The sequence below is a fragment of the Colobus angolensis genome, unplaced genomic scaffold (genome assembly GCF_000951035.1).
Source record: "Colobus angolensis palliatus isolate OR3802 unplaced genomic scaffold, Cang.pa_1.0 Scaffold98, whole genome shotgun sequence".
Classification (NCBI taxonomy): Eukaryota; Metazoa; Chordata; class Mammalia; order Primates; family Cercopithecidae; genus Colobus; species Colobus angolensis.
In genome coordinates, this window is record NW_012123820.1 from 5,240,811 (window position 1) to 5,258,084 (window position 17,274).

A 17,274-nucleotide genomic window follows, 5' to 3' on the forward strand; every position below is an offset into this window, starting at 1 on the left:
GTCAAGTCATGTTTAAGAAATGATCGGATTTAACACTGTGCAGTGGTGGATTTTTAGTCTAATGATTATTTCTTTTACACAATAGAGAAAAATTGTTGTACATTTGCAAGGAACACAATGCTGGGTGCAGCTGCTGTTCATTCACTGGCAGCTGCATGACCCTCTTTGTTTTGGCTTTTAATGGCAAGGTCAGACCCTGCAGGAAACATGAGTGCTGTGGAAGCATTGTTTTGTAAGATCCAGAATCTGGGCCGGGCGCGGTGGCTCAAGCCTGTAATCCCAGCACTTTGGGAGGCTGAGACGGGCAGATCACGAGGTCAGGAGATCGAGACCATCCTGGCTATCCCGGTGAAACCCTGTCTCTACTAAAAAATAAAAAAAATTAGCCGGGCGAGGTGGCGGGCGCCTGTAGTCCCAGCTACTCGGGAGGCTGAGGCAGGAGAATGGCGTGAACCCGGGAGACAGAGCTTGCAGTGAGCTGAGATCCGGCCACTGCACTCCAGCCTGGGCGACAGAGCGAGACTCCGTCTCAAAAAAAAAAAAAAGATTCAGAATCTATATAAAGAGAATAGAGGGTATTGTGATGTATATGAACTAAGTGTAAACCGTGATTCTCCTTTATCAAGGACAGGTATAAATAAGGCAGGCTACAGTCAAAGGATGAAAGGATTTAGGAAGCTCCTACTTATTCATGTCACTGGAGCCTGTTTTCTAAGCAAGACTTAGTGGAGAGTGAAGTATAGTTTAAATGATTGACTTGAATAGGTAAGACGGTTATTTCCTGTGGCTAGGTGGTAGAGATATAGGATGTTAGATGATGTGTTATAAAACTTGATGAACTGTGCTTCAAATAATTGAATGGCATTTTACAAACCTGAGCTCTTAAAAACTATTTGCTACTGTCTGGTTGGAAAAAGAATTGCTTGATAGATAAAATCTGTTTTTATTCTTCCTATTTTCTGGTTGATGAATATGTGTGAAAGATTTATTTGTCTTGTAACAATCTCTTTTGACTCTGCATGTATCAAATTTTTTTAAGGTTTCTTGAGTTTTTCTCTGTAAACTTAGATTTAATCTGAAACTATGAACATCATACCTTGTTAATTTGGTATTGTAACTAACACCATCGATGCGTGCATGTTGGAAGTGTTGTATATTTTTCCTGCCCCCTTGTCATCCTTTTTGATCTTTTATCTTTTTCCCTTTCTACGATCATTCTCTTTCTTCATTCCTGACTTGTCCTGTGCCCTCTTCTTCTGGCTGTGGACTGTCATTAGGAAGAATGAATTCCTCAGCAGGTGAGCTATGACAGGCTGAACTGACAGAAATACTGGTTAATTTTATCCTCTTAACCCCAGGTTATACTTTTAGTCATCTTACTTTCCATATTACAGCCCAGATAGCTGTGTAAAAGTATATAGCACATATTGGGAATGTATCGGCAGGACTCTACACATTGTGTAATCGTTAACTCATAAGAGACTTTCAGGTCTAATTAGCCAGCATTAATAGAGACTGGCATTAAAAATAATAATAATAAATGGACCTTGCACATTTGGTCTCTTGGCTGTCCCAGGCAGTGAAGAGCTGAGCTGGTTTTGGGTTCCTTGTGTGGCTGTGATTAGCAACAAGCCTCAATTAGGTCTTGCTTTATACACCTTATAAACTACCCCTTCAGACAGCCATTTCTGTCTGGATAGGAAGAATTTAGAGCATATTCAATGCCCTTTTTACTGTCTTAGTTGCTTTCCCACTGATTAATGTTATTCTTGCTACATAATTAAAAAACAGAAACCAAATAGTCTCAGGGGTTGGGAAAGTCTCATTTTTCCCAATCTAGTTTCTTTGCTCCCCCTTAAAAAGTAGATGCATTCCACTTCCTTATTTGACTATTTATATAGAATATATAGATGAAAAGATAAATTCATTCAGTGACTGTTTATCTTACGACATCCACATGTTAAATAAACGGGGGTAAACTGTGGTGCACAGGACATCTGCATCCCCTTTCCTGGTAAAACTTCCATGAGAGCGGAGGCCTAGACCAGTTTCCTGCCACTCTAGAGTTCCTTCACTGCATCGGCATCTCTCCTTGGGCCTCCTACCAGCTTACCCAGCCCCTGATCTTCTATGCTGTTTCCTCTGTTTAAAATATCTATGCCTTTGGATGGCCAGGCCGGAGCCTGAATCCCAAAATGAGCTCTTTGGAATCACACTGGTTCAGTTGCAGGATCACAGGAGAGGGGCCCATGCCCGTATTGATAATTGCAGGGGTTACCTGTTTTGGGGGGATTTGCTCAGCAGGGAGGAAGCTAGGCCAGGTGACAGTGGGGTTCACTGTGGTCAGTAAAGTGTTGCCAGTAGACAGAAATGAGTAGCTCCATGAGGTGAACTTTTCCACTCACATTGGGTTCATGGGAAATAAAAATCCTGGGTTGGGAAAGAGATGCTTATTATTGGCCTCATGGTTTTTCGTTTAAGTTGCCATGGAAATGTAAAATGCTTACCCTACCACCAGAATGACTGGGAGATTCAGTCGTAGAGTCAAATCTCAACAACTTGTGAGTTGGTCTGGGGAATTAACGTTCACGACCCTTAGCACAGTACAAATTGTAATGTAGCTGGCCCTTCTACATTCACCTGAAACATCTGAGTCGTTTTAGTTCACTATCTCCTTCGCTCATAAGTTCTATTTGGTTATTCTATGATACTTTTGGAAAAGTAGCCAAAAAACAACAACAGCAACAAAAAACACAACGCTGGAAGATCTGAGGAGCAAGACATACAGTTGCTTTAAGAAATACGCTCACCTTCTTTCCTGCTTTTCCAAGAGGGTGGTAGTTACTTCATACGGGTTGGTTTTTCCTCAATGTGGAAAACTCAGGGGGAGGAAGAGGTTGTGGCAATGTCACTCAATGCCGGAGAGATAATTCTTCTGTGTTTTAAATGACATACATGGCTGTCGGTTAGGGATTTGTTTTTCATACTACAAGGAAATACCTTCCATGTAGTTGGTGCCAATGTGAAACTTTTCTATGCCACAAATCTTTTTTTGAAATCAGAAGAAAATATACATGTGTGACCTTTTCAAATAATTTCTGTTGTGTTTTTTTGTCATTTGCATAATAAATAATTGGAAACAACTTAAAAGGAGCAATTAGTAATTCCAAAAGTTCAAGTGTCAAAGGTAAATATTTGAGTAATGAATTATTTTGCCTTCCTTAAAAAAAGGCGCAGCTTCACGCATATGACTATACCAGCTTCATTTCATGCTGTGTGGATTGATCATTATAATTCATGATGTTCTATTTAGTCTTGTGGTGTGCTTTTATGTTTTGCATCTTCCCTTAGCTAAATGCTATGTGGCTTTAAAATATATATATATGTATTTATAATTCATAATGGCCGATTATATTAAGGTAACTTATTTTCCCAGAAATGTCTGAATCTGAAATAACCTATTTTCACTTAAATATCTAAAACCACTCCAAATACTAATGGCATGAACACTCTGCATGAAATTAAAACCATTTTACAAAAATTTTGACATACAATGCTTTGTTAAGGCATCATGGATGTGGCTTCTATTTTAAAATGGAAATGTTTAATCAGTAGCTGAGAAAGCCATTGAGAATTACTTCTCTTCTTTCATCCTTTTGCCTACTATTGACCATTTCATTACTACTAAAACTTTCATTGAAAGGTAGGTAGAGCACAAAAATTCAAATGGTCCAGCTGTGAACTCTGAATAGCTCTGTTAATAACTCCCTGGGTAATGGAAACTATACAAGTAGACATTCTCTTATCAGGGAGACATTACAAATTCTAGTACTGGCTAGAGAAAAGTTTTTTAATGAATTGAGGAATTTGTTAATCAATATGATGCCTGCTCCTGAGTATATAATAAATAGAGAATTGAAAAGAAGAAAATTTGACTCATAATGCCCTAAATCAGTGATCAGAGAGCAAGCCATAGCAATAACACAAGGTAAAGCCAATAACCTAATGTGCCAGCTGATTGAGCACCAGGGTAAAGAAAAGACCTCTTGGCCGGGCGCAGTGGCTCATGCCTGTAATCCCAACACTTTGGGAGGCTGAGGCGGGTGGATCACAAGGTCAAGAGATCGAGATCATCCTGGCCAACATGGTGAAACCCCACCTCTACTAAAAAGACAAAAGTTAGCTGGGCATGGTGGTGCACACCTGTAGTCCCAGCTACTCGAGAGGTTGAGGCAGGAGAATTGCTTGAACCCAGGAGGTGGAGGTTGCAGTGAGCTGAGATCGCACCACTGCACTCCAGCCTGGTGACAGAGCAAGACTCCGTCTCAAAAAATAAAAATAAAAAAAAAAGAAAAGATCTCTTATTTATGGTACTTTTCATCCTACTGATGCCTACATTTTCAAATGGTTGTTATCAGCAGCTGTGGAAGGCGGATTGTTATGGTGGGAAAAGAAGAGAGCTAGGGTAGTTAGAGGAACACAATCATTGGAAGGAATGTTGACTCTGAATTAAATAAGTACTTGACAGACAAGAACAACTGAAAAAGAGAGAGAAAATGAGAAAAATGTGTAGTTTGGATCTTAACAAGATTAAAAGTGTCAGTGCTGATATGAGATATGAGTTTCTCAAACCCTACACTTGAAAGATTCCACCTGCTGTTTTATGACCAGACTGAGTGCTCCTTAAGTTGAATACCATTGAAGAAGTGCCTGCCCTAAAACCCTGGTTTTGCTTGTCACTAGAAAGCATCTTATTTTCACTTGAACACAGCCATTTCGAGAGGATTCAGGGACTTTGATTGTGTTTCTGTTTGGTTTATTTTGTGTTTGTGTGTTGCTGGTTGTGCTAAGATGTAGGAATGCCATAGGAAAGTGTCAAGCAATCCTGCTGAGGGATAAGAGATTCAGCAGACCACTTCATTTAAACTGTTGCTTGCACTGAGCATGGCAGTCTTTCTTTGATCTTCTTGGCTTCAAAACAAATTAGACCAAGGCCCAAGCTTCATAGGCAGATGTTTCTGGTTGCTGGCTTGTGTCTGTAGACAATTAAGTTTCAAAGACTGAAAAATGAGGCACACTAACGTATTTATGGCTCTTTCCTTAGGTTATAATCACCAACAGATGAGTGAAGGACACAGGCAGAAGTCTGAATTTTACAACCGTACAGCATCTGAATCAAATGTCTACTTGAATAGTTTCCATTATCCAGATCACAGCTACAAGGACCAGGCCTTTGATACTTTGAGCCTAGATAGCTCTGATAGCATGGAGACCAGCATCTCTGCTTGCTCACCTGACAACATCTCTAGGTAAGATTTATTTATGGAGAAGGAAAGAGCCTACTGCTCACAACAAGTAAAGCCATCAATTTGGACTATATATGCACAAGCCCAAATTTTTGAGACATAAAGGGTCTATAATGCAGAAGAGGGTTGGTATCATGATGACCTTTGAAAGTAGTTTCTTTTATCTTGTGTAACTTAGCTAGTCAGACATCATATAATCTGTTTTCACCTTTATCCTGTTTTTCTCCACTTGAGCTCAAATTTACACTGTGCTTTAAAATTGATTTCCTTCTGTTGGTTAGCTCTAAGCTTCACTTATGCTGCTTTTGATTTAAAAAAGAAGGCCCCAGCACAGTGGCGCAAGCCTGTAGTCCCAGCACTTTGGGAGGCCAAGGTGGGTGGATTACCTGAGGTCAGGAGCTCGAGACCAACCAGGCCAACATGGTGAAACCCTGTCTCTACTAAATACAAAAAATAGCCGGGCATGGTGGCACATCTCAGCTACTCAGGAGCCTGAGGCAGGAGAGTCCCTTAAACCAGGGAGGTGGAGGTTATGGTGAGCCAAGATTGTGCCATTGCACTCCGGCCTGGACAAGAGCAAAACTCCGTCTCAAAAAAAAAAAAGAAAGAAAGAAAGAAAAAGAAAAGAAATAATTTCCAACAACAGTCAGAACTTCAGAGGATTTCTTACCCTTGTATTTGTTAAAAGGAAGCTTTCTGCTATTCTGTATGTTAAAATTTTTGTAAGGATTTAAGTATTCACATTTGTATTTATACTTTGAGACAAGCAAAGGTGGTCTTAACATATAAATGTGGCCATGGTACTCCTCTTTTTCTAGAGTTTTGATGTCCCACTACCTACTCTCAGATCCTAGAACCTGGCACTCTAGCTCCAACCCAACTCCTGTTCATTCTCCTGACAGATCTCTCAGAACTTAATGATTGAGAGGATGAAGAACTCTCAGATCTCTGTGCCTTTGACTGTACTGGTTCTTTTATTTTATTTTATTTTTTTTGAGACGGAGTCTCACTCTGTCGCCCAAGCTGGAGTGCAGTGGCCGGATCTCAGCTCACTGCAAGCTCCGCCTCCTGAGTTCACGCCATTCTCCTGCCTCAGCCTCCCGAGTAGCTGGGACTACAGGCGCCCGCCACCTCGCCCGGCTAGTTTTTTGTATTTTTTTGGTAGAGACGGGGTTTCACCGTGTTAGCCAGGATGGTCTTGATCTCCCGACCTTGTAATCCGCCCGCCTCGGCCTCCCAAAGTGCTGGGATTACAGGCTTGAGCCACCGCGCCCGGCCGACTGTACTGGTTCTTAACATTTTCTCAAAGGATAAGCACAAAGTCAGGGTTTAGTAAGTTAATAATGATAATAGTAATAATGAGTATCAATGTAGGTAGTATTCAGAATACTCTTCTGTAAGCCAGTTTAATAATTTTAGCAGAATGGAGATTTTATGCAGAAATGACTCTCAATTATCTGTTTTCTATGACCCAAGACCTATTTTCTGAGCATTATGTTTGTCTACACTGTAAATAATGATATTGAAAAAGCAAAAACACTGTCTGACTCATGTAACTTTCTGGTAGTCACAAAGTGATGTCTCCACAAAAAGTGAAGGGCAAACGCAACCACAACTCTGAGTAATCCTATCATCCTACAAATATTTTTTTGTTACATAATAAACCACGAGACCAAGTTTATGCAACCAGAATTTCAGCATAGAATTACCTCATTAATAAGCTTATAATTTGGGGATATTTTAGTACATAAGTTAAAAACGAATCTTAGGCAGAAAAGATCTTTTAGTTTTTTACTCTTCTTTCTACCAATCTGCAAAAAATTTACAATTAAGGATGCTTTGTCACAACACACATTCTAAACATTAGTTCCTCATTACCTGCTTCCCTGGTGTTTATCACTTATTTTTCCATCATAATGGTAACAGCTTATCTTAGACTATCATGAATTTTGTTTTAAAGTTGATGGTGGTACAGAAGAGAAATGCCTGTTTTTCTCTCCCCTTTGCACTCCAGCTTTTACAGGCATCTTCTACTTTGGCTTCAATTTTTTGACATTCAGAAGATCTCATAAGACAATGACATTAAATATTAGTAGTTTCTGACCATGGGGATTAGTTGTCTGCAGTTGCCAGCACCACAGAGTCAGTTTTGTGCAAAGCAACTATGGAAGATGATCATGGTCACATATAACTACTTGTTAGGAATTACCATTCTGCAATAGTGCTATCATAGAAAGAATTAAGGGACAAATGTGTCTCACCACACACACACACACAAAAGGCAACCACATGAGGTGATAAATGTGTTCCTATTATTATTGTTGTTATTGAGACAGAGTCTCACTCCTTTGCCCAGGCTGGAGTGCAGTGGTGCAATCTTAGCTCACTGCAACCTCTGCCTTGCGGGTTCAAGCAATTCTCTTGTCTCAGCCTCATGAGTAGCTGAGATTACAGGTACCCACCACTATACCCGGCTAATTTTTTTTTTCTTTTTAGTAGAGATGGGGTTTCACCATGTTGGCCAGGCTGGTCTTGAACTCCTGACCTCAGGTGATCCGCCCGCCTTGGCCTCCCAAAATGCTGAGATTACAGAAGTGAGCCCCGTTAATTAGCTTGATAGTACTAATCATTTCACAATATATGCATACATTAAAACATCATGTTGTATACTATAAAGACATACAAATTTTGTTTGTCAAGTATATGTATGCTCAATAAACCTCATGGTAGGAGGAGGAGGGAAGACATGTAAGCAAAGAAAATGGTAAACAGTTGAAATCTCAATAAACATTGATTATATGAAAAAAAGGGATAAATGGGCATTAGGCTATTGGTGAGTTTGTTTTGACTAACTGGTGAGTTTTCAAGACCTAAAACTTAGTGAAATTCAAATTATTTTCAAATTAATGAGAGACATAAAACATACATATTTGATGTCACAAACTACACTATAGAATATAAATATAATTTTGTGCCCTTATATGTCCTGCATGCATGTCTTTGGCTTTCTCAATTGGACCAATGAAGTTTATCCCCTTCCATCCATGAAGTCAGGTATTCACAATGAAGGAGAATAAGAATTCCTGTACAAAAATTAAAAGATTTCTTTCCCTTGGATTCTTGCTAGCTGAAGAGAACAGAGCTTACTCTTTTGTATCTCCTCACTGGCTAATGGAAATAATGAGAAGATATTGCCATGTTCTTCTCTTTCATGTGAGAGAAAACACTTGGCTAAAAAGTGGTCCAAGGTTACTCTGCGAAGTGCAGACTAATTGTTAAGCTTATAAGGATCCGGTGTTCCTAAGACAGTTCACTCCTTAATGGATGTGTTTTGTAATGGGGCTGTCAGTACTGATTACAGAATAAACTGTATGCCCTGTGTTCTCTTCAATAGATCTCTTAACCCTAGATTTAAACCATCTTAGGTTTGATTTGCAAAAATATAATTTGAGAATACTGTATTAATAATTATCTATAACCAAGAGGGCTCTGATTTTTCATTTTTATATGAATTTTTAATGAATTTATTTTTATATGAATGTGTCTAACAAACATGTATCCCTACTCCATGCCGGGTTCTATGCTACAGGGATACAGGCATGAAAGTCTGTATGTCCTCAAGAGAGTCTAGTAAAGAAGACAGGTACTTACATGAGTACACAAGTATCATGCATTAGAAACAGCATATGGTCCCCATAGCTGAAATAGCAAAGTAAATAAGTTTTTACCTAGGTTATAGTCTCTCTTTTCCAGAACAGTCAACTAGAATGTAAGCAAGTGGAAAATAAAATTTCCTGTTTTGTGTTAAACATTTTCAAGTTTTCAGTTTGTCTTTTAGTTACCCTGACTGTTCTTGCACCTTTCACTCCCTTTGGTTTCATCTTTCACTTGAGTGATATCTTTCCCATCATTTCTTTTGAACCTCTTAAATCTCTTTATACAGTTTTCTGATTGTTATCATGAGGGGGTACTCTTCACAAAACTGGGTGCTATCCATCCATTGCACCTATAGGAGGAGTCATGTTTTAATTGGCATCATAATTTAATAAATGAAGTGTCCACATACATAAAGGGACAACAAAAAGTAGCTCATAATACATATTCCACAACTGAATAAAGTGACTCCAAACATTATATAGGCTCCAATCATTTACATAGAACATTGGTGATAGTCTTGTTGGTCTGATATCTTTAAGTCATTAAACTAATGGGAAGGACTCTCATGGGCCATTATTTTTAGACTTTGGAGGAAGCATTTAGAAGTCACACTTTGTAAGATTTGGTTTTGGTTTATTTACCTATGAGTAAAGCATTGGCATTATTTTGCTTGCCTATATTTTGTCTTCTAAACTGAGGTAAGTCAGTGTCACCTACCATTTTCAGAGTTGAATTGATTTGCCTCTTCGGTCCAATGACTCGTAAGTAACATTCTTTAAATTATGTATGCTTGGATTTTGTCATGCACCTCCCTTGACCCCGTGTGTGTGTGTGTGTGTGTGTGTGTGTGTGTGTGTGTGTGTGTGTATTAGAGAGACTTCTCAGTCTAAACCAATATTCTTAAAAGGCTTTGGTGTTTGATTCAGTGCCAGCACTTCAAATATTGCTAGAATAGAAGAAATGGAGAGACTTTTGAAGCAGGCTCATGCAGAAAGGACGCGGCTGCTCGAATCCAGGGTAAGCTTCATATTTTCATGTCGGAGGTCTGTAATACCATGGTGCAGGAGCCCTGCGCTTGGCATCAGGCAATACTCCTCCTTAAGGAGCTGTGTGATCTTGAATAATCACTCAACCTTTCTCAGTCTCATTTTCTTATCTGAAAAATAAAGATGTTAGATGATTTCTAAGGCTCTCTACTGCAGTGGATTTTCCATAACTTGAAATATATAGTATTGACATAGACCAAAATGAACGCTTGTAGTTTTTTGTTGTTGTTTTTGATGGCTGCTTTGTGTTCCTGCCAAGGAGCAGGGAGGAATGTCATGTCTTTATGCATTATTTCATCCTTCCCAGCTTGTGCTAACTGCACTATTGTAATATTTAAAATCCCACGTTATTATGACTGTATTTCAAGTCAGAATCTGACTTCCTTAGGAATCCCCCAAAATGCTTTTGCATCCTGCCCTAATGGGCACCTCCTTTCCTTTTCTAACTTCCCCATATGCTTCCTCTGTGACCTTCAGCCAGGAAGCTACAGAGCAACAACAGGAATTAGAGGGACCGTGGCCTTCAGTTAGAAGACAGTAGTCAAAAGACAGGCTAAATCACATGATAAGTGCTGGGGACAGTTTGTGAGGCTTTTTATTTAAAATGGGAGACTTGCTGGTTGATATGACTGAATATATTAGCAAGCTGGATTTTCACTAAAGACCACAATTTAATTGTTAATTAAATTTAGTGGTTGCATTTCTGCAGATGATGATTTTGGAAGCTATACCAGGCATGGTTATGAGTTGTTTTCTTATAGGTTATGTATTATAAGAGACTAGTCTACAAACCAAGATTTGTCTAGTAAGAATTATCTTTTTTATATTGGTTGGAACCATTCAAGTATAACCAGTATGTCTTAAAATAATCATTATGATGCATAATGTTTAGGAACGGGAAATGGAAGCCAAAAAACGAGCCCTGGAAGAAGAAAAACGACGCCGGGAAATCCTGGAAAAACGATTACAGGAAGAAACTAGCCAGAGGCAGAAGTTAATAGAAAAGGAAGTAAAAATAAGGGAGAAACAAAGGGCACAGGTTGGTCGGTCAATCTGAATGGATAAGGGCAGGTTGCCCCCTGGTGGTAGTTCCTAGAAGACAGCTATTCTGTGTCTGAGGATGCTTTCCTGGGCACTGAGCATTAGCACTTGACATGTAAAGGTTAAGAGAAGAGTGTGCATTCCTGTGAAAAAAAAAAAAAGTGAGTTCATTTCAAAGCTCTTAGGGAACCACCAACCAAATGACACTTTTCCTTAGTCATGCATGGAACATTTTGCCAGGAGCAGCACTTTTTCTTCCACCCATTCCTTGGAGTACATTTTAAAAAGAGAATTTTTTTTGAGCAGCTTTTAAAAATGCAACTGGATTTGCTGCTGAAAACAAATACAACATCTGAACTGAAACCTTTGCTTGGGGAATGGAAGAGGTTCTACCAAGCCATCTTTTACAAGCAAACAATCTAGAGCTGGGTAATTTTTCACCACGCCCAGTGTCTTGGTTGTGGTGGTGGTGTTTTGTTTTTTTTTCTGAGTGCTGTATTGTAACATGTGTTCCTCTTTGCTACAGTAGGCATCCACACCTGTGAACAAGCTTGTACTCAAGCAGAATTTGGAGAAACCACACATTTTGTTTAATGTCTTATCTTGGTCATCGTAGATTTTGAATCTCTGTTCTTGTCACTATAGCTGCTTACATAATATGTTTTCTGAGAAACTAATAAAGTTTTGTTAAGTACTATGAATTTAAAGCTCAACTCCATTTTATCAAGATTCGCTAGACTCAAAGGCAAAAGATACCATTACTTTTATTCTTTGTGGTTGCTGGCCGTTTGATAGTATAGCAGTTAGAGACTATCTTTAAGACTTTGTGTGCTTTCAGGTATTAGTAAGCCTGTAGCGTCTGTTACAACCAAAGTACCACACAATCAAACGTTAAGTATTGAAGGAAAAGTAGAAAGTAAAATTTGTTTATTTTATTTCATCGTGCCCAACCCTGTGCCAAATTTTGACTTGTAGTGAAAGTCATCCATGCTTGTTTACTATCTGAAGCCAAACCAAAAAGCACAATTCTATTTTAATCCTGATTATAAGTGTTGCCTCCAAGTACGTAGTTAGGTCATTTCCCCAAGGCAAAGAGGTGGGGTTATTTAACAGCATAAAATAAGACACCATTTTAGAACTATTACCCATGGTGATATATGCTTCCTAGATTGGAGGAGCTTTCATACCAGCCATCAGTAACATAAAAGACATCTGAATACATCCCTTTGGCATCTGATCCTGGACAGTCCATTACATTAGGTCGTGTTGATTCCACTTCTGTATTTATTTTAGCTTTACTTTTCAAAATATAAACCTCTGCTGTCAATTTCTATCGGAATATATGTAAACTGACAAGTACAGCTTTGTGGGATCCTGTGGGGGCCGTACTTACTAAATAGTGTTCAATCAATCATGTCATGCTTGAGATTACTTGAGAATGATTATTAAGTTGTGGCAGGGAAAACTTCTGGAAACTTAGCAGTGAAGCAGTCCTCATCTGCAAGGAGCAGCCCAGAAAACTTCATACTTCATTACTCTGTGTTTGTTAAGAGCAAAGTACATCTTTTATGCTACGATAAATGACCATTTTTTCATTTTCTCAGCTGCCCCTCTTAAGGAATAGAATCAGTTCTCTGAGTTTATCTACCTCTCCCCTACATTTTACAGCATCTTTCTGAAAATCCTATCCACTTTTTAGACTCCAAATGATAAGTGCTTTGTTTATCTTAAGCTCTTTTAATCATATAGGCATTTTAAAGCTTAGATTTTACAGTTAATTTCTGCTTCTAAACATCTGTGACCTAAAACAAAACAAATAGCTATAGATGCAATGAGTTTTGCCCTTTTCCAGGCTCGTCCTTTGACACGCTACCTGCCTGTCCGGAAGGAAGACTTTGATTTGCGGAGCCATGTAGAGACTGCTGGCCACAATATTGACACCTGTTACCATGTATCAATCACAGAGAAGACCTGCCGAGGATTCCTCATCAAAATGGGTGGGAAAATTAAAACATGGAAAAAACGTTGGTTTGTTTTTGATCGGAACAAGCGAACATTCTCTTATTATGCAGGTAGGTGATAAAAAAAATTTAAGCCGTATACTCAAACCAAGAACCCCGTGTTAAAGAGCAAAGGCAATTGAAATTCAGTGTAAATAGGTAGGTTTATACATAACAGAATTAATGACAATATTAGATTTATAGATGTACATTATTTTATATTTAGATTATATAGTCCATATGATATGAATTTCCTTTCTAGAAATAATAGACATTATATGTTACTTTAAAAAGTGTGAAACGTTCTATGTTACTTCTGAAGTAAACTCAGGTCCCAATACATATTAAGTAAAATTTATTCTTTATATCAAAATAATGCCTTTTATTTGTTCTTCTGTTTTAATGCATTCTTTATTTTGGTAACAAATTGTTTATGTTCACTTTTATGAAACATCACAATATCATACTAGAAGTACTATCACTATAGGGTGGGATCAGAAAAAATATTGCCTTTCAAACCACCACACCAGAAAAAAAAAGGGGGCGTGGTTTGTGATTGATTGATTGTCATACATCCCATTTAAGTCACACACAATTAGGCAACTGTAGCTGAAAATCATTCAACTATAGTTCATAAACTAGAATGGTCTTTTAAGCACAGATAGTAAAGCTCGTTGATAAACTAGTGATCAGTAGTATTTATTAAGTGACTGAAATATTTTTGGATTCTTAAATGTCGGCTGACAAGAAACATACCCTACCGAATCTTATATAAATGCGGAAATATTAGTGCCACTGGCATACTTCTTAAGAACCTCTTATTTCTTCTGGGATCACATGTGAAACATGTCCATTTTTAGTATAGGTAGAGCTCTGCTTTCTTTTCAGGTGCCAAAAAAGAGTGGTGTCATACCAGATGTTATGAAAAAACCCTGTTTTGGAGTGACTATCAGTAATGTATCGATACAATAAAATATAAATAACAGTCTAGTCATTTAATCAATCCAGTGAGGTCAGGTTATGTTTATAAGGAGAAGTGTGAGAAACCAAGCAGCCTGTGGAAGAAAGGAAAGAGTGGCTCAGGAGCCCCAGATTTTGGAAGATGAGCTGGTAGGGGAATGCCCGCCTTTCACTGAGGAGCACTTTGGATGAGGTTCCAGTTACTGCAGAAGTTAGTGGCCTGAAGCCAGTGGCCTTCCCGTCCCAGGTCCCCTGCTTTACCTCTCTAGGGCTTTTTGTCATTGGGTTTTATAAACATCCAGAGCTGCTTTCTTCAGTTAATACAATTTGGTGTCTGCACACTGCAGAAACAAAACTGTATGATGTGGTATTGTCTTCAGAAAACCTCACCCAGAATTTTCCAAAAATACAACTTTAAAGAACTTCAGACAAAACTGCTTCGCTCTTCTTCTGTGCTCCTGTTCTCTGTGAGCCTTATTTCATTCTCTCATCTTTCGGCCAGGCGAGTGGTTTAATGCCCTGGCCAACTGCTTCAAACCTAAGCTCCAAGCTTCAGACCCATGTAAGTGTGTCTTTCCAAACCCAACCTGCTGATGACTGATTTCAATTTTTTAAAAACACCAAAACCTTCTTGGTATATGAAAAATTACCCAGAACCCTAATTTTTAAAAAACAAGCAAAAATTATATTTCATTCACTTTTTAATATGTATTTATGATATAACTGGCTGGTGAGACCTAGTTGGACAAACGCTACCCATTCAGCTCTGTTTACGGCCATCACCTATCAGCTTTGTCCACTCCTACCCCCGCCCCTGCTTCTCATACACAACAAGCCCAGCAATAGATCAGTCTGCAGGCAGTCATCCAGATCACAATTCAGGCTGTACTTTACCCTACAGGGGCCACGTCCCTTCTGCTTGTCAGCGAGGGAAATGGCCGTGTGCTTGTGAAGGAGCTGCAAATGTGAACGCTGACTGGCAAAGTCCCAGGACTCTGTGTTATTCATGTCCCTGGTCTCTGTCCTTGGCCTCCTGCATATTGACTGGGATCTTTAGGAGAGTCTCTAAAGAAAACCGAGGCCTAGAAAATATGTCAGCAAATTGATGGGATAATACTGAGAGAGACAGAATGGGTAGCGTTATCTCATCAATTTACGATAGCATTATTGCTTCTCTTCGCTCATAATGTGGCTGTGAGGCTTATATTTTTCAGAATTCTTTCTCATATATGAAGTGCCCTACAAACCTTGAAACACTGGCAAGATTGACTTTTATCTCCAGGTTTTATTTTACATTTGCTTTCAGAAAACAAAGTATTATTGTATTCTCATGAATTACTGCAATATCATTTCCAGCAAATGTTTGAGAGATACATTGACCTTGCCTTTCACAGAAACTGACTGAAACTTACTGAACATGGTATCAGTTAAAACAGTGTTTCACAAGGAATAGGAAAAACAAACAAAAAATTATGGTCCATGGGCAAATAGGTTAGGATATTTTGGATTAAATGCAATTAAATAGTTTTACTCTGCTGAACCTTTCAGGGCCATTATTTTTTAGACTAGCTTTTTGTAGTTAAAAAGGGACATTCACCTAGTAAAAAATTCAAAATATAACCAAAATTTGTATGATGAAAGTAAGTCTCTTTATCATCACGAAAGTTCTGATCTCTCATTTTCAAGCTAGAAATATTGTTTTAAATTTTCTCTATTCATTTTTATATATGTTTCAGTATGTATATATTTTCTTCTTTTCTTTTATATATTTGGGACTAAATTATTCATTCTATTCATACCCTATTTCATGTGATAGTATTTCAAGGGTTTTTTCCTTAGGAGCATATACAGATGTACCTCCATCATTTCAGTAGCTTTGTAGATTTCATTGTATGGCTGGTCTGTAATTGAATCAGTCTCCTATTAAAGCTCAAGCAGATCTTTTGCAACCTTGTGCTACAAGAAACACAAATCCATGTACATTTATTTGCACACATACCAGATCTTATGCAGTAACATTTTAGAAGTGGAATTGCTTACTAAGAGGATTTGTGTGTGTGCGTGTTTTTTTTTTATTTGTTTGTTTTGTTTTTATTTTTTTTATTTTTTTTTATTTTTATTTTTTGAGATGGAGTCTCTTTCTGTTGCCCAGGCTGGAGTGCAGTGGTGCGATCTCGGCTCGCTGCAAGCTCCACCTCTGGGGTTCATGCCATTCTCCTGCCTCAGCCTTCCGAATAGCTGGGACTACAGGTGCCCGCCACCAAGCCTGGCTAAACTTTTTTTTGTGTTTTTAGTAGAGACAGGGTTTCACCGTGTTAGCCAGGATGGTCTGGATCTCCTGACTTCGTGATCCTCCCGCCTCGGCCTCCCAAAGTGTTGGGATTACAGGCGTGAGCCACCGCGGCCGGCCGATTTACCAGCTGTCTTCCAAAAGAGGCTGTGTGATTTGCACTTCCACTACTAGGGTATGATAGAGTCTCTTTCCCTACCTCCTCATTCATGCTTTTAAAATTCTTTAATATGCTGACATGCACTGTGATCTTTGCAGAGTTCAACTTACAAAATATTTCAAGAACTTAACAGATCACAGAGTGGTGCTATATGTTTGAGTTATGTTTTGGTTGTTTTTGTTTTGCTTTGTTTTTATGGTAAATGTGATGAAATCTTTGAAAACAGTTTGGAAATTGTTGCATTGAAAGGACAATAAATTATTTGTTGAAGCTCTGTTGAAAACAGAGGTGGGGGGCGAAAAATCAAGCACCCTAAATAAAAAATTCGATAGGTAATCGGCTGGAGAGCCTTAGGCAGTCATCAGGTTCTTTAGTTTGCAGCTAGTAATTTTATGGCTTTTCTTTTTTATTTTTCCAATATAGATAGAAGGGGCCTCGTGCACTAGCCCAAGTTCTCTGAATTAATCTTAGATAAATTAAATACTTTGTAAATAATTTAATGATTATAATTGTAATAAAATTATTATTTTTTCTGTTCCTCCGTGGCGATAAAGTATTTAACCCTCATCTGTCTTTGCAGACAAGCATGAAACTAAATTGAAAGGAGTAATATACTTTCAAGCCATTGAAGAAGTGTATTATGATCACCTCAAGAATGCTAATAAGGTAAACACCAGTTTTCTAAATTCCTACAATTTGAATGCATAATTAAGAAGGGAAAAATATTTTTAGAGTCTCAGAAGTTTGAAGTTGATGTTCTGATATAACAGATAGAGATGATCAGAATGGTGCTGGAAAAGTAAACACGAAGTGA

The 17,274-nt window shown here is 38.4% G+C and overlaps 1 protein-coding gene across 2 annotated transcripts in view; it reads left to right on the forward strand.

The window, feature by feature from the left end:
* PHLDB2 (pleckstrin homology-like domain, family B, member 2) overlaps nt 1-17,274 on the forward strand; it is a 245,392-nt gene that overhangs the window by 227,291 nt on the left and 827 nt on the right. For both annotated transcript variants that reach the window (XM_011932762.1, XM_011932763.1), the window contains 5 exons: nt 5,105-5,309; nt 9,890-9,980; nt 10,902-11,048; nt 12,903-13,122; nt 17,041-17,126. In XM_011932762.1, coding sequence (XP_011788152.1) covers nt 5,105-5,309; nt 9,890-9,980; nt 10,902-11,048; nt 12,903-13,122; nt 17,041-17,126 — 749 coding nt within the window. The remainder of the gene's footprint in view (nt 1-5,104; nt 5,310-9,889; nt 9,981-10,901; nt 11,049-12,902; nt 13,123-17,040; nt 17,127-17,274) is intronic.